Source organism: Melanaphis sacchari, unplaced genomic scaffold (genome assembly GCF_002803265.2).
Source record: "Melanaphis sacchari strain LSU unplaced genomic scaffold, SCAv2.0 Contig362_pilon_pilon, whole genome shotgun sequence".
In the NCBI taxonomy this organism is placed as follows: Eukaryota; Metazoa; Arthropoda; class Insecta; order Hemiptera; family Aphididae; genus Melanaphis; species Melanaphis sacchari.
This window is the reverse complement of record NW_020271225.1, coordinates 1-26,223: the sequence shown is the minus strand read 5'-3', so window position 1 is coordinate 26,223 and position 26,223 is coordinate 1. Positions and strand designations below refer to the sequence as shown.

The following is a 26,223-nucleotide window of genomic DNA, read 5'->3' as shown; positions in this document are numbered from 1 at the left end:
CTATCGCTGCGCGATCGCAATAATAATAATAATCAATAACCATGATAAGCATGATAATAATTAATATTTTAATAACACAAATACGTATGTAATATTATTAATAATAATTTTAGTAGTAATTAATGATCCGCATTCCGCAGTCTGCGCGCCTATCATTAACTGGATAACTACGAGTCAATTTATTGGGTACAGTTATCGCCGCATTGAGTAAAAGTGATATTGAGTTTTCACGACGTATACTGAATGAAAAAGGCTTGAAAACCGCTAAACCGACAACCACACAACATCATTGTTCAGTTTATTTTGCATTTGAACCTTCATTCCGAAGTTCGCGATGACGACAGATCACGAAGATTCTGATGGCAATTCATCTGATTCCAGTTACTCGAAGGTGGACTTTTACGAAGGTTAGTATATCTGTACCATATGGAATTGGTTTTTTTCTATTCTACTAATGGTAAGAGCTATTGTTAAGTTTTGCTAGGTCAAAGCAGTCAGGGATTATGCTACTTAACTATGTATCCTTTTCCAATTGTTTACCTACTAGTTATCACTTTGATATTTCGTATAAATTTTATCTACATACGTTTTAGTTTCCGTTTTAACTGTTACACTCTTGCAGTATTTAAATACAATAGTTAAAACTGTTAAATATTATACTTATCAAACATTTGGTTTACATTTGTTTTGTATTATTAAACAAATTAGTACCTATGTAAATATCTAAAAGTGTGTAAGAAATTTTAAAATTGATGAGATTGAGTATAAAATAATGTTTGAATACTTTTTTATATCTGTATTTAAATAAATACTATGAACCCTATAAGTAATGATTTAATATTTTAATGTATAGTATTGATACAAAAACACAATATGATTATAATACCGTTATTTTATCATGAAGTTCAGGCTTATACATAAAAAATCTCAGTTTTTTTTCTACTGTTCTTTGTGATAAAATTATTTATTACAAAATAAATGTTCACATTTAATTTATATGCTATTGCATACCTATGTTTAATATAACACTTAGTATGAATCATATTATTTACCCTGATTGATATTCATGCTTGTCTACTTATTGTATAATTAGTGTACCTCTGTTTAAATAATTAAAATATAACAAACATTTACAGTGGATTCTACTCAATATGGGAACATTGGGACCAGCCCTGTTTGCCTACATTAAGCAAAGCAATAGCCCATAAAAACCAAAATTAGTTTAAAAAAAAAAAAAAATTATGATATTGAAAAAAGTTTTCATTTTGCACACATGAATTATGCAATTGAAAAAAATGTTAAATTACTACATAAATAAAACTAAATAAAATTACTTTTTGGATATGGAAGGTATACAAAAATTGTAATTTCTTGTTGTCTAAGCTGTTAAGTGTGGATCTGGTTTACAAAAGTAGCACATACTTCAAGCTTATCAGATGGACTACCCTCGTTACCCTCTTGTGTATATTCTAACGCTATGATAAAATAAAAATTGTCCACATAAACTAAACTAAGTGGTCATATTATGTGATTCTTTTTAACCTTATTAGTATGCATTGGAATTTGGACTAGACCATTTTACGCGGATGTCCATATTAACCGGTGCCCACATAAGGCGGAATCTACTGTACTAAACCAACTTAAAGTAGGCTTTAGGTAAATTAATAGTAATAATTTTAATGATATTTTATTAATAATTAATAGTATTTGCCATGTTGATTAAAAAAAAAAAAAAATAGTGTTCTGTTATTTGGTGCTAATTATTAATTTTTTTTTTTATTTTATTGCCTATATATTTTATCAATAGCAAATAATATATTTAATATTATTTTAAAATATTATTTGCTTTGTTCAAAATAGTAGGCATTTGTAGTGTTTTTTTTAAATAAATATAATTCTTAGTCATTATATGTTACTAGCAAACCAAATTCAAATTTAAATGATTACATTAGAATTGTGTAATTACATAGCATTTTTATAATTTTTTAAAAGTTTTAACTCAGTTATTAAATTTTTCTCTGAAACCTTGGAAAATGTAGATAATATTTTTGTAGTATTTTCAGATAAATTCATAGTTAACATACATGCCATAGCATCAACCCAATCAAATATATCTTGCTTAAATTTTAAATTAATCCCATTAAGTAGTTTGTCAAATAATAAATGAAATACTGTAATTTTTAATTCATTAAATTTTGTGTTAAAAATAGTTTTATTTGATAAATTAAAGTCTAAATGAATTGAAACTTTATAAGAATTAGTAGCTGGAATATCAATATCATGTTTCTTATATAATATAACCAAACTTTTAAATATTTATTTATACTTGCTGTCATCATTTCTCATGCTAATTAATGTATTTTTCAAACAATTTAAATTTTAAATTAACATTAAAATTGGATTTATCATATGCGTATTAAAAATGAAATCAAAGGTTTCTATTGATATAATAGACCAATTCCTTTAGCTTTTCATTAAGTTTTCAATTTATTGTAATAATCAATACTCCATAATTATTCATAATTGCTTTCACAGCTTCTGCTCAACAAGCCCATCTTGTATTTGAATATGACTTCAATGCATAGGCGTAACTAGGGGAGGAGGGGCTTGGGTGAGCTTCAGCCCCCCCCAGAATTTTTTAAAGCCACTTCGGCCTTCAGAATTTTTTAAGTAAATGCATATGCCTATAAACATATTAGTATTAATTTTATTTTTATTCACAATGTAAAAAAATATAATGTTTCATATAAATGAATTATTATCTAATAAAAATAAAAATAATATTAAATTCTATGTTTATTAGTTGTCATTGTTATTTATTATATTATCGGTTTAACATTCGATATATAATTTGTTCACTTATATTTTTATCAATAACACTATATAAGACATAAAACATATATTTATGATTTATTTTTAAAACATTGAATTTACATTATTCATTTAAATCTGTTTATAAACATGCATTATTGAGTGGACGCGTGAAGAGATATTTATTTTAGACTATACCCATGATAATAAGATATAAATACACGATAATGTAGGCATTGTATTTATAATTATATAATTTATAAAGCTATAAAAATCCCGGAGAAACAATTTGTGTATATTTTATAACGAATAGTAGTCACTAGTCAGTATTGGTGTTATTGAAGTAAAAAAACGTTATTTTAATCCAGAGGTCGAAGACTCAGAATTGATAATTTCTTACTTAAAAGCACCTAATTAAATATAATAATGGATTCTTTTAAGAAAAATGTATTTAGTATTTTTAACATAAAAAAAACTTCTAATACTTATAACAATGTTACATTGAGTGATACAGAAGATGATCCTAGCTTACTCAATTATAATTGTTGTAATGATATATCTAAAATACAAAAAAAAGATGATATTTGTGTTAATGTTGAATTGGATAACTTAAGAGATATTATTTCGGGTCTATGCCAGCCCATTTTAAAGGTAATATTATTAAAATATTATTAGGTATTATTATTATGATAAAATAAAATAAGTAATTAAATAATTTATACATGATTATTAATTATTGTAATAATTTTTCAAATATTTTAAGGATTATTCAAAAACCTTATTTGGTAAACAAAATAGATTATTTTCATCAATTTTTTTTAAGCTATATACATTATATATGGTTGGAATATAGTGTCAAACAAGATGCTGTATTTTGCTTTTACTGTTGATTATTTGGAAAAAACAATGATGATGTGTTCACAAAATTAGGATTTAAAAACTGGAAAAAAGTTTGTAAAAGCATTTATATTAAGAAATTTAGTGAGCTTAGAAAAGGGACAAGTTGCCAAGTAATTTACTGAGTAATATAATATATTACATATTAAATTTAATGAAAAAATTTTGTTTAAAAGCATCTGCTTAATAAATAATAGTTACAAACTCTTACACATTATAATAGATTAATATCAATATTATTTAAACATTTTATTATAATTTATAGATTAGTAGTTCTAACAGTAAACAATCCAAGTTTGCTAGTCATGCACAAGTAAAGAGCATCTTACTAATTTATCAAAAATGACCGGATATTATTCAACTAAAAGTACAAGAAGTGTAGTTAAACAGCTATCAACTGCCCACAAACAAAATGTTCTAAATAATCATTTGTACATGAAGAAGTTAATCGATATTATATTACTATTATCTCGTCAAGGAATTGCATTTTGAGGCCATATAGAAAATACAAATTCCTTAAACAAAGGTTATGTGTAATCTGCTTGATCAATTAATTATGATTAGAAGTAGGATTTATTTTCTCTTAAAATCCTTAAAATATGATATTTTTTTAATATATTCTTTTAATATTCTTTTAAAATACCCAATAAACAATGTTTCATGTCCTTAAAAATGTAAAAAATTCATTATTTATTAACTGAGCCCTCCCCCCCTAACTTAAAGGACTAGTTATGCCTATGCTTCAATGTATGGAGTTAATCATCAGTTCTTTTGCAACTTTTTCCAGTGTTGCATGTTGCATTGGATTACTTTTTATGAAGTTATATATAAATTGACATTTAATTGATTGTAAAATAATATAAATAGACAATATTAAATCATTTTGTATCCGATTACTTGTGTACAGCGCATGTTTTGTACCTTCTGTCAGATGTTTTTTTTCTAAAACTGTATCATATTTTGATATTTAATTAATCAATTCTTTAAAAAGACCTTGATTTACATTCTGTGATTTTTCATCATGCCCGCGGAAAAGTCTACCTCCTTTGACTAAAAAAATTATGATGTCAATTAAACGATTCATAGTTTGTCTATTATTTTGGCATTCTATTTCTTTCTGACTAGTTTGATATGCATGTAGTTCATCTATTTTAGAAGAAATAGGTATATTGTGTAGATAGCTATGCAAAGCTGTAGAACTATTCAAATGATACTTTGATGTTTAATGTTTTTTAAATGCCTTACCAGCTTTGTACTACTCTTTACTTTTTTTCAAAAAAAGTAATATCAATTTAACCACAGTTTTTTTTTTTTATTACCTTTAAACATTCTGTAAGGAAAGCAGAAGGCTGCAGCTGTAGGACTATATTCTAGCCAATCATACTGTTTATACCACTTTTATGAAATGATCTAAATTTATGACCTAGAAGTTTTCGTGGATATACATTTAAAAATTGGTTTATAACCACCTTTTGAAATTATCTTTTTAATCAATATATGTCATCGACAGTAGATGGATTCGTTCATATATATCAATAGAATTAACTGAAAAATAAAAACTTAAATTAATAATGACTAATAATAATTGTAATAAAAGAAAATAAGAATAAATATAGGTACAATAAGTATAATTATACTTAGACGTACCTAAAATTATGCATTCAGGTAAAATTCTCTCATTGTACCAGTTGAACTATTATTATAAATACAATTTTTATTATTTTATTATTATTTACATATTCACCTACCCTATTGGCTATTTTATTGATTAGTATTTTAATAATCTATATAATGATATGTGAAGGCAACTGGTTACCACCCTTTAATTTATATCTTTATGTACCTGTAACTTGAGCTTCAGATGAAGACAATGAAGTGATAACTTTTAAATTTGTCTTTTTTTCTTGGCTCGTAATTTTATATTCATCATTTATTTAATTTCCTTGGTTATGCTTCTTAAAAAAAAATACAAAATTAGGTAATATGTATATAAGAGTTGAGCATTTAAGAGGACATAGTACCCACGTGTGTTGTTAGTTGTAAGTTTACATTTTAAAATGATCATAACTTACTAAAAAATAATAATATCAATAAAAAGCTACATAGGGCCCTATATAATAATCTTACCTTTAAATTTTGATAGGTCAATTTACTTTAATATCAAAACTAACAGCACACTAATGAATGAAAATTTGACATGTAATATACATGTAAGACTGAGACAATACATGTGAATACTACGTCCTTTTAATATTTTTATTTTAATTTAGTAGCAAAGTTATGTGTACCACAGTCTACAAGCTATAAGAAAATAAATAGTCTGTGTATTGTCATACTTACCAAGACTAAATTTGATACAGGAGCAGGATCATCAATATTTTGTTTATTAATTTTATTTACTTATATAAAAGTTTTGAATATTTTGACACGATTTTGCTACTACATTCAACTTTTTTTTTTCGCACTCTTTAGCAACTCCTCCTTTAAAAGTTGTACTTTTGATAACATTCATCGTTCAATTGTAACAATAAAATTATTATATTCTTATTTAATCTTCAAAAAAATAATATGCTCTCTGAACCTGTTTGTGTGTAGTCCAAATGATGTAAAACATATTTTAACTTATTGAAATATATAATATAAGCAATTAGAGAATTAAAATTGTATTAATAAAAACAATTGTATTAATAGTTTAATGCAATTATAACTTACAGTTATGAACGAAGTGCCTGAGAACTATAAAAGCAAAGTAGATGAACTGAACAGAATATTACAAAGTAAAAACCAAGATATAAATCGTCTACGAGACTTGGCTATTAGTGATGGTGGATTGGTGATAAGTAAGTAAATACTTAATTAATTTTTAATATCCAGAGAAAAGTTTAGACTATACCTGATAGTTGTCTTCGTCTTCAAGTATGTAACATGGTAAATCTATTCTCACAACCCACATTTTTTTTTTTTGTTAGGTTTGATATTTAAGTGAATCGATCTTTTATGAAACTTAATGGTAAGAACTTAATATGTGTTTTATGTGAGATTTTTACTATAATTCAAGTTTTTTTACAGAGTTTTGTAATTACTAAATATTGTAAGTCCTTATCGTTAATTAAATTATTGATCTATTCCCTCTAATATTAAAACTAGTGAAACTAAACATGAAATGCTGAGCATGATTTAGCATGTTCCACATTTATAAGACAGAGACAATAAATCAAACTTATTGCCTTCTTAAGGAGTTTAATTAAAATAAGCAATAATATTATCATAATATTAAAAATAATTTTAATGCATTTTTAAAATTATTTAAAAATGAACCTGCGAAAGAACTATTATAAGATATTATTGATAACTAAAAATTAGGTACTAAAAAATATCAAAAATATTATAACGTATTAATTATTATAAAAAAGAATCTTGCACTTATAAAAAAACAAATTAGTTTAATGATAGAGAATTTTTATTATCTACACAAATACTTATCTTTATTTAAGAAAAAAAAAATAATAAAATAATAATAATAAAACTACTTTTTCAAAATGCTGATCTATCTCGCACTAAAATGCGATCTACAACTAATGGATAATATTTTTCTTATGTTATTAGAAAATGCATTATCTACTAATTTACTGTAAAAAAATTGAAATATTTAATAAAACTTATTTGCTAGTTTAATTTTTTTTTTTTATTGTGAACTAAACATAATTTATTTTATTATAATATATTCTATCTTAATAATAAATATTTTCACAACATAATTAGATGTCAAATATATGACATTGTGATCATTGATACATTATAAAATTAAAAGATTTCGTTAAACACGTTTCAACAAATAGTTTTTTTTTTTTTCCAGAATATATATTTTTATTAATGATTTCAGTAAAAATTAATTTTTTTAATGTGGTTTATTATGGATCATTCTGGCTTACAGTTTAACAAGCTTTGTATACTGTATAATATTTTTAAACATTGTATTCTAATATTTATTTATTAAATAACATTAAATGTATACATTTTATAGATAATTATAAATTAAAAATAAAATTTTTATTTAAAATAACAGGTTTAGTACGTCTTGAAGCGTGGAAGCTGTTATTAAACTTACCGAACAATGATGAACAATTATATCCATTGGAAATTATTAAGGACCATCCTGAATATCATCAAGTTGATATGGATGTAAGGAGATGTTTAAAGAGATTTCCGCCTGGTATTTCATATGAGAAAATTGGTATATTGCAAAAAGAATTAATAGCAATTATACTAAGTGTAATTAAAGAATATCCAGATTTGAAATACTACCAAGTAATTAATTCAACCTAATAATCAGCATTTAAAACGTTTAGTATTAATTAATTAATATTTAATATTGCATGTTTTAATATATTATAAATTAATTTAAAATTCAGCTTTGCATTCTTAATTATGCCTGTTTTCAATTTTAATATTTGTTGGTTATACTATTAAAGATTTTTTATTTTATTATTGATGCTGAATTGCTGCCTATTATGTGATATGTATTAATATATTGTGATTTAATATTTTATAAGTATAATGTAGTATTATTTTTAATACATTTTAGATAGTTTAATAGTAAATAGTAAATTTAATTTTTATTTTTTCAGCTCATATTTCTTTTCTTTTTTTTTCTATAATAAAAAAATGTAAACAGTTTATTATTTATGTTCAATTAAATTTCTAATTTTTTAATACTGAAATAATTCAATTTTATTTATTATGTTTATGTATTACAAAGTTTATTTTTATTAAGTATATTTGTTATGATATTATATTTTTTTATTATTACTTCAGGGTTATCATGATGTTGCCGTTACTTTTCTTATAGAAGTTGGACAAAAAGAAGCATATAGTATAATGAAACATCTATCATTGCATCATCTAAAGGAATTTCTAAAGCCAACTATGGAGGAAACGTCATATTTATTGTTACACGTTTTTCCGTTGATTAAAAAGCTTGATCCAGAGTTAGAAAATTTTATTGAAAAGTTAGAATTAATCCAATTATTTTTAATATTAATTTTAATAAAATTTACTTAGTTTATTTTTAATATCATTCATAATTATGCTTTTAGGTCTGGTATTGGTACAATATTTGCTCTTCCATGGTTGATATCATGGTTTAGCCATAGCTTAGACCAACACTCAAAAGTAGTAAGATTATTTGATTTCTTTCTAGCATCACCAAAAGAAATCATCTTATATGTTATAGCCCAGTTAATAAATGCCAGACGTGATGAAATCTTAAATACTGAGTGTGACATGGCTTGTGTCCATATGGTCTTATCAAAGGTATTTAATAAATTACATTTCTCATGCACTTATTTAATTTATACATTTTTATATAACAGATTCCAGAAAGCCTAAATTTTGAAATAATATTGGATAAAGCTACAAAAATGTACAAAGAATATGATCTTTCAAACGTCAAACATGAAGTTGACAAAAGAGTAAAACTAGAGTAAGAAATTAATCTTATGTTCATTAATTTTACATGATAAATTTTAAAAAAAAATTTCATAAAAATTTTTATTTGCATATAAAAGTTATTTTAATTATTTTAGAGCTAAGTTATTAAATGATCAACGAGAAGAAAACGCAAAGCGAAAAAAAGACAAAAAATTTGCAGATCAAGAACAGCCAGTATTTAACAAAGCTTTTCGCTATGTACCCATATGGATCAGACCTAGAATGAGATTTGGCCTATTATTCTTTGGATTTAGTTTAGCTGCCGGACTATGGGCTGTTTTTAAATCTAATAATAATTAAATATTAAAAATTGCTTCTTATATTCCAATTATTATTTGTGCTATACACAGGGACCAAATAGACTGATATCATAAAATATTATATTGATGTATTTATATTTATTTGTTTTACTTTTTGATATTGGAGTATTTAAATTAATTACAATTATATTACACATTCTTATTTATTTAGTTAACATTGTTTAATTTAGCCAAATAGTTATATTTTTTAAACAATAAAATTATATTGTACTATTTTTTAGTTATAAAATGTGATTATGAATATTAATTGTTTTTAAAAATCTATTATTGATGACATTTTTTAAAATTTTATGAATCTAATTATAATTGTTTATTATTGTTAAATACTTATCTTACCTACATCATAATAAGTTTTTATCAATAAAATTTGTTTTTTTGTTTCGATTTATTTTTATTTTGTAATAGTTTGTGTCTTCTTAAAATGTTTCATAATTATTTAAAATATCCTTGATAAGGACATAAATAAATAACATTGATGCTCAATTAGGTAATATGGTATCATACTTCAATTAAATGTTTTATTAATATACTGAAGTTTCTATATTTAAAATAAATCTAAGAAGTTATTAAAAAAAATATGTCTTGTATGCTTTATTATAAAGATATATTTAATTAGATATTCATGTATATTAGTAAAATATTGTGCACGTATTGTTATAACTAAAAAAATTCATTAAATTGATTCTGTAACAGTCATAACTTTTTTGAATTAGTTTTGTAATCTGTACTCTTGAATTTGCATTTATCTTAATGTATTTTAACAATAAATAACCAGTGGTACTAAAGAATATTTATATTAATAATCCATTGTTAAAAATCAATACTAATTTAGCAATAATCAATATATTCACTAGTTCTTGATACTAAATATCTGATTGTACTTATCCCTTAAATACATTTAATGGACAGTTTAATTTTATTTTCTACCACTTTGCTGGAAACCAACTTTATAGAGATGAAGAAAATGATTATGATGTTGCAAATTTATGATATAAGATATACATTTAAGGAAGAAAAACATTAATTTAATTAAATCTAAACATTTGGAATTACGGCTATATTTTAAACAAATAGCATTACTTGTGAAACAAACACAAGGTAAATTATAATTACCTTACAACATTAAGTTCATTTCGAAAGAAAATGTATTTAGGTTAGTAACTACTTGACTATCTCAATATGTGTACTTTTAAATGCTAAATGAACTGCTAGGTTCTAATCTTGGCAGACGATAATTCATAAGGAGACAATAGTGGCTATTGGCTGGTAAAATAATTTAGCATTAAAAGTATTTTGTAAAAGTAAACAAAATTTACTAGTAGCAAAGGAATTTAATTTCCCAAATTTTTATCATAGAGAAGGATGTAAATTATAAGTCGTATTATGTGTGATAAGTGTAATTTATTTTTGTGTTAATAAAAATAATAATTGTTTTATAATTTTCTTTAAATATTGAGCTTATTTAAATAATTGTTTGATTTTTAATTATCAAAAAAGTAAATGTACTTTATTCATCAAATACAATACTGTAGTAAAAGAGTTATGATATATATTTTTTTAATAATCATATAAGAAGAATATTAATTATAGTATATTGTATTATTTTATTAATTTAATAAAAAAATGTAATAATTTGATTTTAATAAATATTTATCATGATTTATTTTTTTTTGGAACAATATTTGTGGCACAGAAAACCATTGATAATTATAACCAAATTGTATACAAATATTTTTTGTCTTATTGTTAACATGGTCTCGATAAAATGTAAAATAATTGGTTTGGATTATAGAAAAATGTTCAGGCGGTTTGTAGATTTTATTGCATGTCCTATTTTGTACACATTAATTATCTGTCATTATTTTTAAATATTTTCTTCAAATTTAAGAGGTTAATGTATAACAATAGTATTTTAAAAATTATGATTTTTCTGATAAGATTCTTAGTTTATAGATGTAAAGGGCAAACAAATTAAAGTCATTAAAGGTGGATATCATTTATATTTGTTGATTACAGGTTACTAATTATTATATCAATATTAATAACCCCTTCATTATAAAATATTTTGAGTTATTTATTATTTTAAGGTTAGGTTAGACAAAAGTGTCTAAAACAAAAAGGATAGTAAAAATTCAGTAGTATTATATCTTGACTAGCACAAATACCATCAAGAATTATGCATAATTGTATAATATAAATAGTATAAAAACAATGAGATATGAAATATAAACCCATACATTTAAAAAAAAAAAATCCTAAAACAAGTGTTAATTAACAAGAGCCTAATTATAATTTATTTATTTTAAAATTCTTTCGGAGAATTATGTATAAATTGTTAACAGTATAGAAACCAATATTAGTTAAAAATTATAAATTGTAAACTGTATACTTTTAATAAAAATTATCTTACATTTATTGAAAAAATATCATGTAGGATTTAAACATTTTAAACCATGCAATTGTTTTCATTGTTTGTGTTTATAACAAAGAAAAAAAGAAAAGAACCTGATCAGTTTAAAATGCATATTTATAACTTATACAAAATTCATACTATATTTTTAATACTAAACACTAAACCGTGTTTCTCTTAATTTTTAGCTTTGTTAAGGAAAATCAAAATTTTTATTGGACCTATAATTGTAGATTCTGATTAAACAATTTGAACAGTTTAACAATAAATTAAATCTTTTATTTTATTAAAATAAAATTATACGGTTGTGTTACTTATTACCTTTATTCTAATTTTAATAATAAAAAGCTGATTGGTACCATAAGTATTGAGTAGGTTACTGTAATAGATGTATTTAGTGACACCAACATCATCTGAAATACTTGTAATTTCTCTCTCTCCAACCCACTAGACGGCTATTTTATTACAACATTTTTAGATAATATAATCTTTTTTATCTTCAACTTCCTTTTTACAACTAATTAAAAACAATTTTTTCGAATTTCTCTTGAGATATATTTATGCCCACCTATCCTTTTCAATTACCTATAACATTTGTCTCGGTTAAACCATGGGAATGGTGACACTAGAAATAAATTTGAATTAAATTATAAATCATTGAACAATTTGTACACAAAAAATGATTTTGGGCGGTTTATATTGTGGTTTTTTGATATCGATATTAGATAAAATAATATACTTTACTCTCCCAAGCTTTTATATTAAACCATGAAGAATAGCCTGTATGCCATCAATGCATAATACCGTTGTCAATAGAACACATCATACTCCACTGCCCGAAGTACCAAAAAAAACGATATATCCTACACCATACCACCAACATGAAAGAAACACTAGATGAAGCCAATACTGATGCAATATTCAATTTTTTCAACTCCATCAACCTCTCAAATTTATAGTAAATAATTATATAACACTGCATTGTAAATATTATTCATGTATCTATTTTCATATTCATTAACTATACTTAATATATTTTAAAAATTACAGGCTAATGACCTTAGGTGTCGAAGCCTTTATTCTAATAAAAAAAATTTAAAAAAATATACTTTACTATTAGTAAATTGAATTAAATTTTGCCAAAAACATTAGATATGAAAATATGTATATGAAATATAATAAATTTTATCACTCATCATCAAAATGTATAATTTTGTCCGAGTTTGAACATGATATGTCTACAAGAATAAATTATATTTTAATTAAATATTTTTTGATTTAAGTATGAATTATATATAAGAAGTTTTGTATTACAATTTCAAACTTTAGTTATGATAATTGCACATTTTATAAATTTTTAACTGTGAAATAATTTTAAATCTTTAAAAAAACATTAAAAAAAATTATCTTTTAAATGCTTGACATTCTATCAAAAATCATTACAAAGGATAGTATCGACTTAATTTTATTTGAACCCGATGACATAAAAGCAAAAATTTTATTGATATGTTATAAAAAAAATCTCTAATTTTATGTTTTTTATCATTGATTTTATTATTGGTGGGTAAGGATTTTTATTTCTGTTATGTTTTTTTTTATTTTACCTACTTATACATTACATCTTATTTAATATTTACAATTTAAAATATAAAATAACCTACATAAAATAATAAGAAAAACATTATTTTCACAATTGTATTTACATTTTATATTATTTACCTACTCTATCATAATTTATTAGTTTTAAATTTTTTTTAATCAATTACTTTCGTTAATTAAAATTAAAATATTTAAAAATAATTTTACACTTATATTTCTATTTATTTAAAATCTAATTAGAATTAAGTCATATAAGGTAGAATAAACAGCATTATTCTGTGATTGGTTAAATAAATATTTGTATAGCATATGATAATGTTCTCATAGTGAATAATGAATAATATATATTATAGCAGTGATGAGTAGTAACATAATATAATTAACTTAATATTAATAATAAGTCATTTTATTTATAACACTACATAATTTTGTCGGAATAAAATTGATTTCATGAAATAAAAACGTAACATAATATGTATGCATATTTTTTAATATTTTTCTTAGTAATTTATAATTTCATTATTTAATTAATTCAAAGTTATGTTTATGTTATTTTATTATTAGCTTTAAATAAGAATAAAAATAAAAATAATTAAATTAAATTACAAGGACCTTATCTTATTTTCATTAAAAAAAAATATATATAATAGATGTAAAAGCTTAAGTTTACAATAGAATTTCAAAAAATTGTTTATATTATGACACTTCTACAGAAACAATACAGCGAAACTTCAGACATGTAGTTTCTAGTCGTGGGGAGTTTGTTTCTCCAAAATTATTTAAGTCAATAAAATATTTATTAGGCACAACATCACGAAGAAACTCGCAAATACTATAAGATGGAAATGGATCATTTGTCTTTTGAAGAACTACTCCCACCCAGGTCCATTTAATAAAAGTCCAAGACAAATAGATATCATAATATGTATTTTGTTCGAGTATTGATTCATACGATTTTTTATAATAGTTTAAAAAAATATGATTTATAAATTTTGTTATAAACATATTATATTTTTATTCATTCATTTGAGGTTCGCTGGGTGTTTATAATATTTTGATACAGTTATATTTTAATTTGTGATATTAATTATAACTAATAAACTTTGTTCTATGTTATTTTGTATTAAACAAAATATTAAAACATTATATTTTCAGAGTATTTATTTAAATTACTAGCTATAAAAATAAAAAACAATAAATAATGAATAATTTAATGATTTTAGAGTTATAATAGATTTAATAAACTTGAAATATGGTGAACAATTTACAAAAAATAAAGTGGTTTCAAAGTATTTTAAGGTCTTTCATAAAAATTTTTATTGTTACAGATTTTCTTAAATAACTATTTAAATGAACACATCAACTATCATTAAATTATTATATTAAACATCCTAAATAATGACTTAAGTTAAAGATAATTAGGTATCTATAGTTTTTCCATGAGCTGTGCAATGTAATCCATTACTCGTTCATCCCTCAAGATTGTCATATGGTCAGCATTTGGGAATACTTGATGAAAAACTTTTTGTTTTTGCATACTTGACCAATAATTGCAACCTTCAAGACTTCTAGAATTAACTGTGCCGTCACCATTACCATATTGTAATTTAGGATACTTGAGTGGAAATTTACCTGGTCCAAATATCATTCTAAAATGTAACAAATAAATGTTAAAAAAAAAATAAAAATTATCGATAATAGCACAAACAAACTTTTCAACTGTTGGAATTGTATCACCGTGTAAACAATGGACTTCTACACCGGGTGGTCCAAAGTCCATGTACTGTTTAACGTCCAAGTACATATTATAGCCAGTCATGTAGTTTATGCCTCTGTAATAATCACAAATATTAAGATAAAATTATTATTATTGCTACATGAATATACTTACTCAAAAAATGATTTATAGTCTGCCACTGTGAAATTTTTTGTATCAGTTTCTACTAATACTTCATCTGATTTCCAAAAATATGGGGATGGTAGAAGCCATGCTAAGCTAGGCGATGTAATTTGTTCAGCTTTTAGAACACTACCACTAAGAACATAAACACCTAGATCATCACCTAAAAATAAATAATACATTTAGACATTAAAATATGTTAGTGTACTTTTTTCTTGTTTTCTTCTTATATCTTTCAACATACCTACAGTAAACACTTTTAGTGCTTTAACGGCTCCTCCCCAAGCGCCAGCTAATGAAACCATTGCTCTGACGTGTTGATCTTTCCACTCTTGTGTTTGAGCTCGCAAAAATTTTAATGTCATACATCCTCCCATGCTATGTACAATGAATACAACTGGTGTATTATTATTTTTTTGGTATGTTTCTTCAGTTAGTATCTTCAGTTTTACAAAAAACTCTGTATTTTCATCTGAAAAAAAAAAAGAAATAATTGTATTAATATGATAAGAAAAATTGTTTCATTTTTAATGCTTACTAGGTGCTTTTCTAAAATCATAAGGCGCTCCTCGAATAGAAACATCTCGTTCGAGACCAGTGCCAACTAATGTATCACCAACACTCTTAAAGTATGCACCAAATGTAGATAAACTAGGGTCAATATATTCCACAGCAGAAGAATTTCCCCATCCAGGTACTCTTATGTCTACACCTGGAGGACTGTGAGTAGTATGGGTAACATTGTCATATATCAGTCTCATATTATCTATCTAATTATTAAACCAAGTTTATGAGTTATTAACTTAATATATCTAAATACAATATTTTACTTACCAAGCAGTCTATCACATATGGTACTAACAATTCGAGATTTAACCAAATGTTAGAGTAATCATTTGTTTTTTTATCACATAAGTAATGAACGACATTGGGTTTGTTCAATTTAGCATCAATGCGGCTACCACCATCACCTGGAACTAAAAATAAAAAAGATGATTATTTTAATTTAAATAACATAATTTTGATTACATTGCTACACAAATTTTCGCCCTTAGGATCTTTTAGCTAATGGTTGATGTCATAAAGTATCAATTATATTTTTGAAATAAACTATATATTATTTTAAATGTGAAACTAAAAAATTAATTGATTATTTAATAGTGGTTTAATAGATTTTTTTAAATATTTAATAATACATTGTTTGAAAGTATGATTATAAAAAAATGATTTCTATTTATTTTATTAGAAGCTTTTATGATACATATTTATTAGAATGAAAACTACAAAATAATGTATACAGCAATGTAATTAGGCAACTCTCAAGTTTTAACAATAATTATTATAACAATTTGGAAAGTTATTATTATGTTTGAATAGATATTCAATAGTAATACACAAACAAATGGATATGTTAAATTTAACTAATTATCAACTTTAAAAAAATTCTGTTCATATTTATATTATAGCTAGAGTACAAATAAAGTTATTTTAAGAAATAACTAGATAATTTATGAATCATATAATTACCTACACATAGATTTTCATCTAAGTATAGAATACATTCAATTATAAAATAAAAACATAATAAAAATAAATACATTTGATACTGAGTTAAACATATATTTTTTGTTGAAATAATTATAATTATAAATTATTTATTTGTGCACGTGGAGATATTGTTAGATTTAGAAGAGCTTAAACTTGTTTTTTTTATAAACATCTTTTTGTTTCAAATTTGTGTTGCAAGTTCACTTAAAAAATTCAGTTTTAAGTGATTGAGTAATTGCAGAAGATTTAAATGTTACATTTGGAACAGCTTCTATTTTTATTATTATATTTCTGAACATATATTGAACTGAATGAGATTTGAGTGTTTCTAACACCTCTGTAATATATCATGTAAGACAAGTACAAAATCAATAAAATAAAAGTATTTATATTTTTTAAATTTATTTTACCATTAAAATAACAATATCGTATAATTTAATATATTAATGATATAGGAAATAAAAATGTATAAAATAAAAACTAGTTAAAGTACTAATCTTGTAAATTACTATATAGTTATTTCATGAATTACTTAGTCACTTCATAAACAATCTAGTTCTTCAATACTCTAATTATATTATGAGGGTTATCTCAAAATCAACCTATGAAGAGAAATATATACATAAAAACAATAATTATTTGCATAAAATAGTTTCTCCTTAAAAAACAGCACTGCCAGCGTATTGAAGCATTGATTTACTTCATTTATAAGTTCCTTATTACTTCCAAAACGTTTAGATGCAATAGATGATTTCATTTTTTGAAAAAGGTGAAAATTATTTGGTGCCCAATCTAGATTGTAGAGGGGGGGATGATTAAAAGTATCACAATTGAACTCTTCGACTAAAGATTTTGTATGTGCAGCAATGTGTTATCATACAGAAGTACCACATCTTTGATAAGCATTCCTCGTCTTTTGTTTTGAATTAATCTTCTCAATTTACGTAGAGTTTCAGAGTAAACCACTATATTTATTATGGCTCCAGGTTTCATAAAATCAGTCAATAATACATTACTGTCTCAAAAAACTGAGGCCATTATTTCTCCCTTGGCTCCCTTTACTATACACATTCTTATTAAGTTATTTACACCAATTATGTACCAAACTATAATTCATCACCAAATTGCAGTAAACAGCACATAACCGATAATGAATTTGAGTTGCCCTTTTTCATTTGTCTTACAAAAAAATAATTACACTTCACTCCTCACAGGTGGTGGAAGATAGAATTGTATTCTTCATGTTGTTACAGTAACTATTAGAATACTTTTGAATAAAAATGATCAAAACTTACCATATTATAAGAGAACTGATTGCGATATGCAGAAACATGTGATTAAAGTGCCCATATTTAGTGAATTGTAACACATTGGAAGTTGATTTTGAGATAGCTCTCGTATATAAACATAAATATAACAGTTAATAAAATTAATTTAAAATATTCATTATGTATGAATAAATATTAAAATATTTTTAACTTATTTATCATATAAGTTTATTGTTATCATGGGAATTTTTTTTTATTCTAAATAATAATAGTAGCTAAACAAAATGATGTGCTAATATAATATTTTTATCAAATATATTATTTTAAATTGATTAAATCACTAAACTTTAGATATATAATAGACAAAAGATGTAAACTAAAGTTTTGAGAAAAATTGTTTTTATAAAATTTAATACTCATGATTTTAATTACCTATGTAATTTTGAAAATTCTTTAAATTATATATATATATATATATAGTATAAATTGAAAAATTATGAAAAAAAATTCAAAAATAATAATAATAATAATAATAATTGATATCATGTAGATAATAAGGAATGAATGTTCAATACATTAATCATGTAACATTTATGAGAAAAGTGATATGAATACTTAACCTTGATATTTAACTATTAAACATGTTCCCATATAATGATTAAATTTAAAATTATTTTTAAAGCTAATACTAAAATATCCATTATTTGATAGTTATAAACATTTTAATTTTATTATATTTGGTTAATAATGTTTTAAATAATGATATATCCATTAATCAATATTTTCTATCATATATTTAATAATATATAGTGTTACAGTGATTAACTTATTTAGATTGATCGCATAATTAATCTGGCTATAGTTGGTTTATAGGTAAGTGGTTAAAATAATCTTATTAAACCACACGTTAAATAAATATATATAATTTAATAACCAATACCTAAAAGGTTATAGTAAATAGAGAAAATGACCTTAAAATCTTGATAAAAATTCACAGTGTATACTAACTTCAATGATAACATTTGAAAAATGGCATAAAATGTTTCTTATATGGTGTAAAAAAATAAATAATTTAATTATAAATTAAGATAAAAAATTATCGGGAGGACCTGACAAGGGCAATAAATGAAGTAGTGAGCACAATTCTAGGGCAGATGAAAACGCAATCGCTGGCTTCGTCAAAGGCGGAGCACGAGCCAAGACTCACCTAGGATAACAGGATATTTGGCAGATACAGAAGTCATGGTCAACAGCCACACAATAACGGCCAAGCTGCTGGTCCACATCGTTGTTGATGTCTGCGGACGTACGCGAGATCGGACAGACGCGACGTTGTCCGCCGTTTCCGACTTCAGCGGTCGCATCGCCGACCCGAGTTACATGTGACACGAACGATAACTGCGACAGCGCGATCGAAGCCTACGATCGACGATCGCCGCCAAGAGTGCAGCTGATGGTGGTGGTGCTGTTGCATACTATCAACGAATGTTATAAACAATATAAGCAAATAATTATTCTTATCGCGAGCGTGTGACACACATCCATAAAGATAAAGCTTATCTATTATAATAACTACCTATCACGGATCGTTTGATACGACAGACAAGGACACACCGCGTAACAATGATGGTCGCGTAGTACACGAATATATATCTATTAAGATCGAAACGCTCGATTGTTTCATGCACCGATTTAATTATTAATTTTATTATTCACTGAGTATTCCTCAATAATATTATATACACGACGTACAATATTACAATATCACGGTTATCTAGTTTAAAGACAATCAAAATATCGATAGATTGGTTCGATTGTTGTCCCGTCCTGGAGGTTCGAACGGCTCGAACTTATTACAGCAATATAATATTGTATGGATAGTTGAACATTTTTTTTCGAAATAAAATTCTACAAGTATGAAAATATCATTATCAATTTTAAATTTATAAACAATTTAATAAGATTCTCAGTTCACACTAGTCAGAAATCTTACCGTTCCGCAAACTATTTTAGTATATTTTGTTTAAATTTAAATAGTTTATATTTTAACGTTTCTGTTCGTTCATACATATAGTGAAGTGTGAACCGATAGTCATTCTTCTGTGCATGAGTGTTCTGTCGGGACTGCCGGAGTCTGATCCGGTCTGAACGGGTCTATATAAGTGTGAATGAACAACAGATATATCTGTTTACTGTCATTTGCTGGCAAAGTGGCAAACCATTCAGCATACCAAACATTTTGAAGTACATACTTATAAACTTTTTATTCTTTTTATTTTTTTATATTTTTCAAAGGTGATGAACTTAGATTTATTTATTTAACTTCTCCTGTGCCCGTAACTAGGTTTCGTGAGGCCCTGGTGTGAAAAATGTTATGGAGGCCCTATACCAGTATAATATCCTGGATAGCAATTTTATAACATTAATGTTTCAATAACATTAAAACTAGATTACATTTTAAATATTATCATTTAAACCACAATATAATGTTTTATAGAGTTTTGAGTTAATTATATAATTTCTTAAACATTTTCTCAATATTAATTGTTTAAATGTATGTTATTTTAATTGAATTTTTAATATTATACTTATATTCTAAAATATTATACTATATATTAATGATAATATATAGTTAATTATGATAAAAAAAATTTAAGTATCTTTTATTAAGGAGATATTATTACAATAACACAGTGACTAAAACTGGTTTAATATAAATCTCGTAGATCAATAATATGTTTTTATTAAAACTTGAGTAAATATTATAATAGTGCAATACAATTTATGAATTTTATTACAATTATATGATATTATGATGACTACAATTTAATCGGTTCCTATTTAGGGAAATAATGGCTTATCGTCGACGACAACAAAGCGATGGCTGTTTTATATTTATGTAAATACTAGTCAAACATTCAACATATTTTATTTTTATATGAAGACATTATTACTACACATCTCATTAATATAATACTACAATATATTATTATTATCACTGTGTTTCGCGTGATACTTTATTGTATATAAATTGATTATTATTAGGTCACAGATGTTGTAGTATTAAACAACTAGTAAAATTGATTACAGTATTGTATTGCACTTAAAAACAATGTTTTGTTATACATGTTTTAAATTTACTGTTATAATCTAAAATTTATTTATTATATAATTATATCTAATACTCAATATGTCCAAGAAAAGAAAACGGCTGTCGTCATCATAAAAGTACAATAAAGGTTACATGTATAAAAAAAAAAATAATAATAATTATAGAAACCTTATTAAATTATAACCTAATACACATAATTTGCTTAAATATCTTCAAAATTATTCAACCTCTTTGTGTACTTATTAACCCAAGTAATTTTCTATAAATTAGCTTCAAAATAAAAAAAATAAATAAATAAAAGTTGAATATTTTTAAAGATACATCTGAAAATATGTAGTATACCTAGGTTAAGATTTAAAATTATCCATAACTAAAAATATTTTTATTTTTTTCTTTATTAATATATACACAATAAGAGTATGAGCTTAAGACAATGAAGATGAAATTTTGAATGAAGCCTCCCACCGATGACATTTACGTCTTTTAATTATTTTGTTTTAACCTTTTTTTTTTTTTTTCTGTTAGGGATTAAGTAGGTCTTTGCACCATTTTCGCTTAAGGCAACGAGGAGGGTTGCCAGGGATGGTTAATGAAGCTAGATTTTTTATAAGTTCGTTTGGATGAGAGTTTAGGCGTAGGTGGAATCATTTATAATAATTGTTTGCCTCTTCCTGAATTGTTTTCATGTGTAAATCTTTATGTAGGGTATGATTTGATACATATGGTGGAGAATTGGTAATTTCTCTTAGTATTTTATTTTGAAACCGTTGAATTTTATTTAGATTAGAAATTTTTCATGCAAGGGTAGTGTAACCACTGGGTGACTCCTCCCATCACGTATTCATGTTAACATCTTCTAATATCACATATTCTTATTGTCCCTAAAGGAACAGATTGTATATACCTTATAAATAATAATAAAAAAAAAAAAAGATTAGAAATTTTTGCGTTGCCCTATAGCTGTAGGCTGTATGTCCAAATTGGCTTTAGGAGAGATTTGTAAAGGAGTAATTTAATATTTAGTTTTGAGTGTTTATTGTTGACGATTAGGGTTTTAAGCATTTGTAGGCGGGAGTTTAATTGTGATGTTAATTGACATGGTGCTAATTTAAGTGTAAATGTAGTATGTACTGATTTGGCTTGATTTATTTTAAAACGCCACTTTTTATACCGATCTTCCATTAATGAAAGATAGTTTTGTAAGTTTTTGGAGGCTATAATAGAATCTGGATTGGATGATATTATGACTTTATATCGTCCGCATAGTCGGCTACTAATGTGTTGGGCGTGGTCGGTTGGTCGGATGTATAAATGTTGTAAAGGATTGGGGAGAGGATACAACTAAAAATATAAAAGATTTTTTTCATATCTTTTAACACCAGATAATCATTAATCACAGCCTCGAGACATATATTGTATATTTTCTATGGTTATTAAAATGATAGTTTAGATTTAATTTTATGGTACTTGTGCGTTATCGTGCTTACCGTCGACTCGTCGCGACTACCTTGATTGCTACCCAAAGCTAAAAGTCAATGTATTTATTGATAAGATAATATGATAATAATATAAATAATATAATAAAATATGTGATGGTATAATATGTCAAATTTATAAAATAAATAAAAATAAAATAAAATTTAGTAAAAATGTAAAAGTCGATTTGTGATGGCCATTGATTTGCAATAGGTACTATTAAGTAAAACGTTGTACTTGTCTTCATTTTGATAGGTATTCCTCCATATAAATTCCGCCAAATAGGATTCAAAATGGTGTCTTGCTGTACTTCTATGAAGTTTGTTTCTCCATTTCACTGATCCTCAAAGTCTTTCTATTCCTTGTGTGTGAGCATGTGTACTTGGATCAACGAAATTATAAGAATGATTCACTGTGAAATGCTGATAGCCATTATTTTATATTGCGTTATGTGCCCCCCCCCCCCAGCAATCAGAGTAAATTATCGTCCCTTTTTCTATGTGTTGATGTATTTTTGACATCAAAGTAGCAGAAGACCGATCAGGAACTTCTACTAAAAATACCTCTTGTTTCACGGCATATTCCGCCGAAAATCCATTGCTAGGAGAGTACTCTTCCACAATTATTTTTACGTTTAGTGAATAAACTTTCGTTAATTTACACTATTTTTCCTTTTCCTCCAATTATTTTATTTCTTTTTCTCTCAAACTTATAACACATACTTCCCGTAAATAATTATTCCAATCATTCATCGTATTACTAAGTTGTAAGTGTTTTTCACAAAATCTCATTGAAGTCATTTCCTCTGTCCAACAAAACATGAAACGTAAAGCTTGCAAAAATGATATGCAGTGGCGGCACCAGGATTTTACGCCTGGTAGGGCCAACTTGAGGCACGTAATTTACTGAAGGCCATTTATAATACTTATAATTAAAGGAATGAGTGGGATATATCCTTAAAAATACTGCTAACATTTGATTGGGGGTGAGTTAGAATAACCATCGGCGTTTGATAAACTTATTATCCCCCAACCAAATTCTATCATGTCACTTTGCTTACAATAATATGTAGAATTTTGTTCATATTTTAGACTCGGTCGGCTGCTGGCATACATTACTTAACTTATTTACATAATAAAATAAACTATATTGAATAATTTAACGCATAATTTAACAGTTCTACCCACTTATAATTCTATTATAAACATGATGAGTTAATAACAATAGGTACTAAAATAATAACTGATTCATAATTATAATTTTTAAGAATAATTAGTTTAACGTTTAACTGACATTATTCATTGAAGTATACTAATTAGTATAATATATAATAATTTATTATACTGCTTATCTCTATTTTTATGTTAGAAATACATCGATAACTTCTTCAACATTCAATTGCTTTTGTCATCCTTCACTGAAAATGATATTTAAACTGACATTGTCATGATTTACAGAATTTTTATAAGTAACTCTTTCATAAGAAAATGCGTTCACGTTGAAGATGAAAACAGGAACTGGGGATTATACCTACGTTATTAGTTAAATTCAGAAAATGCTACTGGCAGCTTCAAAACAACAGAAATTGGTATATATTTTTATGTGATATTATTCATTTTCATATATTTTTAAAGATTTTAACAGATTTAACTGATTGACACTACTGCAATCAGATGAATAAGTTATAGCAAAGGTTCTAATACATCAGACGTTCGTGAAATGTAGCTTCTTGGATATATACGGTAGTTATACCACCAAATAGTTTTAGTTATCTATAAAGCGCTTATCACTTTGTGAAACGTCTATCTTTGCAACAGGATTATAAACGTTTATTTTATGAATCATCTTTGATGTATTGCTAATTTTTATATTTCAACAGGCATGCAATTTCTTCTAAATATTTAGGTATTTTTGATTCTCTTTACAAGTGTTGTTCGGATGGAAGTTTTATACCAGTAAAATAAGCAAAGTCATTTTTATACAAATTGTGATGTGATATTCCTATTATCAGATTATTGAATGAACTTTTGTTTAGTCAAATAATAGCTCACTTATATCTGCATTTTCATATCTTGGAGAGATATTTAAGTTAACAATAGAACTTTCACAATAAATCATTAAATAAACATATTAAATATATAAACTGAAAATTCAATCATACTGTAATGTAAACCAACAGTCAGGAGTGATCTTATCTGCTCTTTTTCTAAACGATATTATTTAAAAGTAAATAAAACAATATCTAAATGATTGTAAAGTTCACAAGAATGAATTTGTAATATCTATCTAGCTATATGTAAGGTTTTAATTAATAATAGTTTCATATCAACTTTTCAGCTCAATAAATTTATTGTGGTTGTTGATCCAGATATAAAGATACAAATATCTTTGGGACAATGCAAATTTATCTGCTTTCACATTTTCAGCTACATTCACTATACTACCAATTAACGATTATTACAACGAACATAATGTTAGAACTTCTTTGAAAGCGTTGAATATCAATTAATATGTCCCTTCACACATTTAGGCGATTATATTGTTTAAAGGCCACACTATTTATATCACCTATAAATTACACAGATTTTATAAAATATAATTAGCATCAATTTTTAAATATAAACTCCAAAATTTTTATATACTCCTGATAATAATACCTTATTATTACATATAGATTACTGCTCACTATAATATCTTTAGTTTGCACAGTCATTATATAAACGTGAGTTACCAACACACTCTATAAGATATTTTATTATGAATTAGATGAATAATATATGAACTACTTCAGTTTGAATAGAGCATTTAACATATTCAGCATTTAGGTCCATTCATTTTCAGAGATAATATCAAATAGCTAACAAGTTCATCACTTCATAAAGTCACGATAAACTTTGTTCATTTTCATGACCATGAAAAGTACTCCTTGAATGGTAAAGTTATACGCACTGACAATATTATAGATTTATATATTTTCATTTCATTAATTTCAACGGGTATATCAGCACTGCAATCAATGATAAACGATATTCTCCTTTCTTGATTAGCTTTAACGAATCCGCCGACAACAATTTTAGGTTCAGAAGAGTCATGTTCAGGAAATTTTTACCAGACATGGCATTTTTCCAATTTTTACATCCACCAATACAGAAAATAGAGCCTGATTATCGTGAAAGCAAAATCTGCATGGAAACAATAAACATTTATTTAATCGACTGTACTTTCGCCGATGATTGTCGAACCGAAGTGATCTGAAACTTTTGTTCTGCATTTACTTTCCAACAGATGGAGGTTTGGAAGTTTTGCTGACTGGACCTCTTCAGTTGGCTTGAGCAAGATATCCTGGTCACCACCAAGGCACCGAGCAGTCATGCAACGAACGAAGCATACCA

General features: G+C 25.2%; 2 protein-coding genes across 2 annotated transcripts; one reads left to right on the top strand and one right to left on the bottom strand.

Annotated features, from left to right (window-relative positions):
• Positions 1-9,638, top strand: LOC112596870 (TBC1 domain family member 20). The gene is made up of 7 exons (XM_025342691.1): positions 1-407; positions 6,423-6,548; positions 7,775-8,016; positions 8,524-8,717; positions 8,805-9,021; positions 9,081-9,190; positions 9,294-9,638. The coding sequence occupies exons 1-7, from the start codon at positions 335-337 to the stop codon at positions 9,496-9,498; spliced, it is 1,167 nt and encodes a 388-aa protein (XP_025198476.1). The 5' UTR covers positions 1-334; the 3' UTR covers positions 9,499-9,638.
• A 5,203-nt stretch (positions 9,639-14,841) lies between these two features.
• LOC112596869 (group XV phospholipase A2-like) lies at positions 14,842-19,732 on the bottom strand. The gene is made up of 7 exons (XM_025342690.1): positions 19,451-19,732; positions 16,262-16,404; positions 15,966-16,197; positions 15,672-15,899; positions 15,419-15,590; positions 15,240-15,359; positions 14,842-15,176 (listed from the first exon to the last, which is right to left on the bottom strand). The coding sequence occupies exons 1-7, from the start codon at positions 19,605-19,607 to the stop codon at positions 14,954-14,956; spliced, it is 1,275 nt and encodes a 424-aa protein (XP_025198475.1). The 5' UTR covers positions 19,608-19,732; the 3' UTR covers positions 14,842-14,953.
• Positions 19,733-26,223: the final 6,491 nt, after the last annotated feature.

Coding starts and splice junctions, on each gene's coding strand:
- LOC112596870 (XM_025342691.1), top strand. CDS start 335: ATGACGACAGATCACGAAGATTCTGATGGCAATTCATCTGATTCCAGT. Junction 6,549..7,774: donor TGATGGTGGATTGGTGATAA/GTAAGTAAATAC, acceptor TTAAAATAACAG/GTTTAGTACGTCTTGAAGCG. Junction 9,191..9,293: donor GACAAAAGAGTAAAACTAGA/GTAAGAAATTAA, acceptor TAATTATTTTAG/AGCTAAGTTATTAAATGATC.
- LOC112596869 (XM_025342690.1), bottom strand. CDS start 19,607: ATGCGACCGCTGAAGTCGGAAACGGCGGACAACGTCGCGTCTGTCCGA. Junction 15,591..15,671: donor ACTAAAAGTGTTTACTGTAG/GTATGTTGAAAG, acceptor ATTTATTTTTAG/GTGATGATCTAGGTGTTTAT. Junction 15,177..15,239: donor ACAATTCCAACAGTTGAAAA/GTTTGTTTGTGC, acceptor GTTACATTTTAG/AATGATATTTGGACCAGGTA.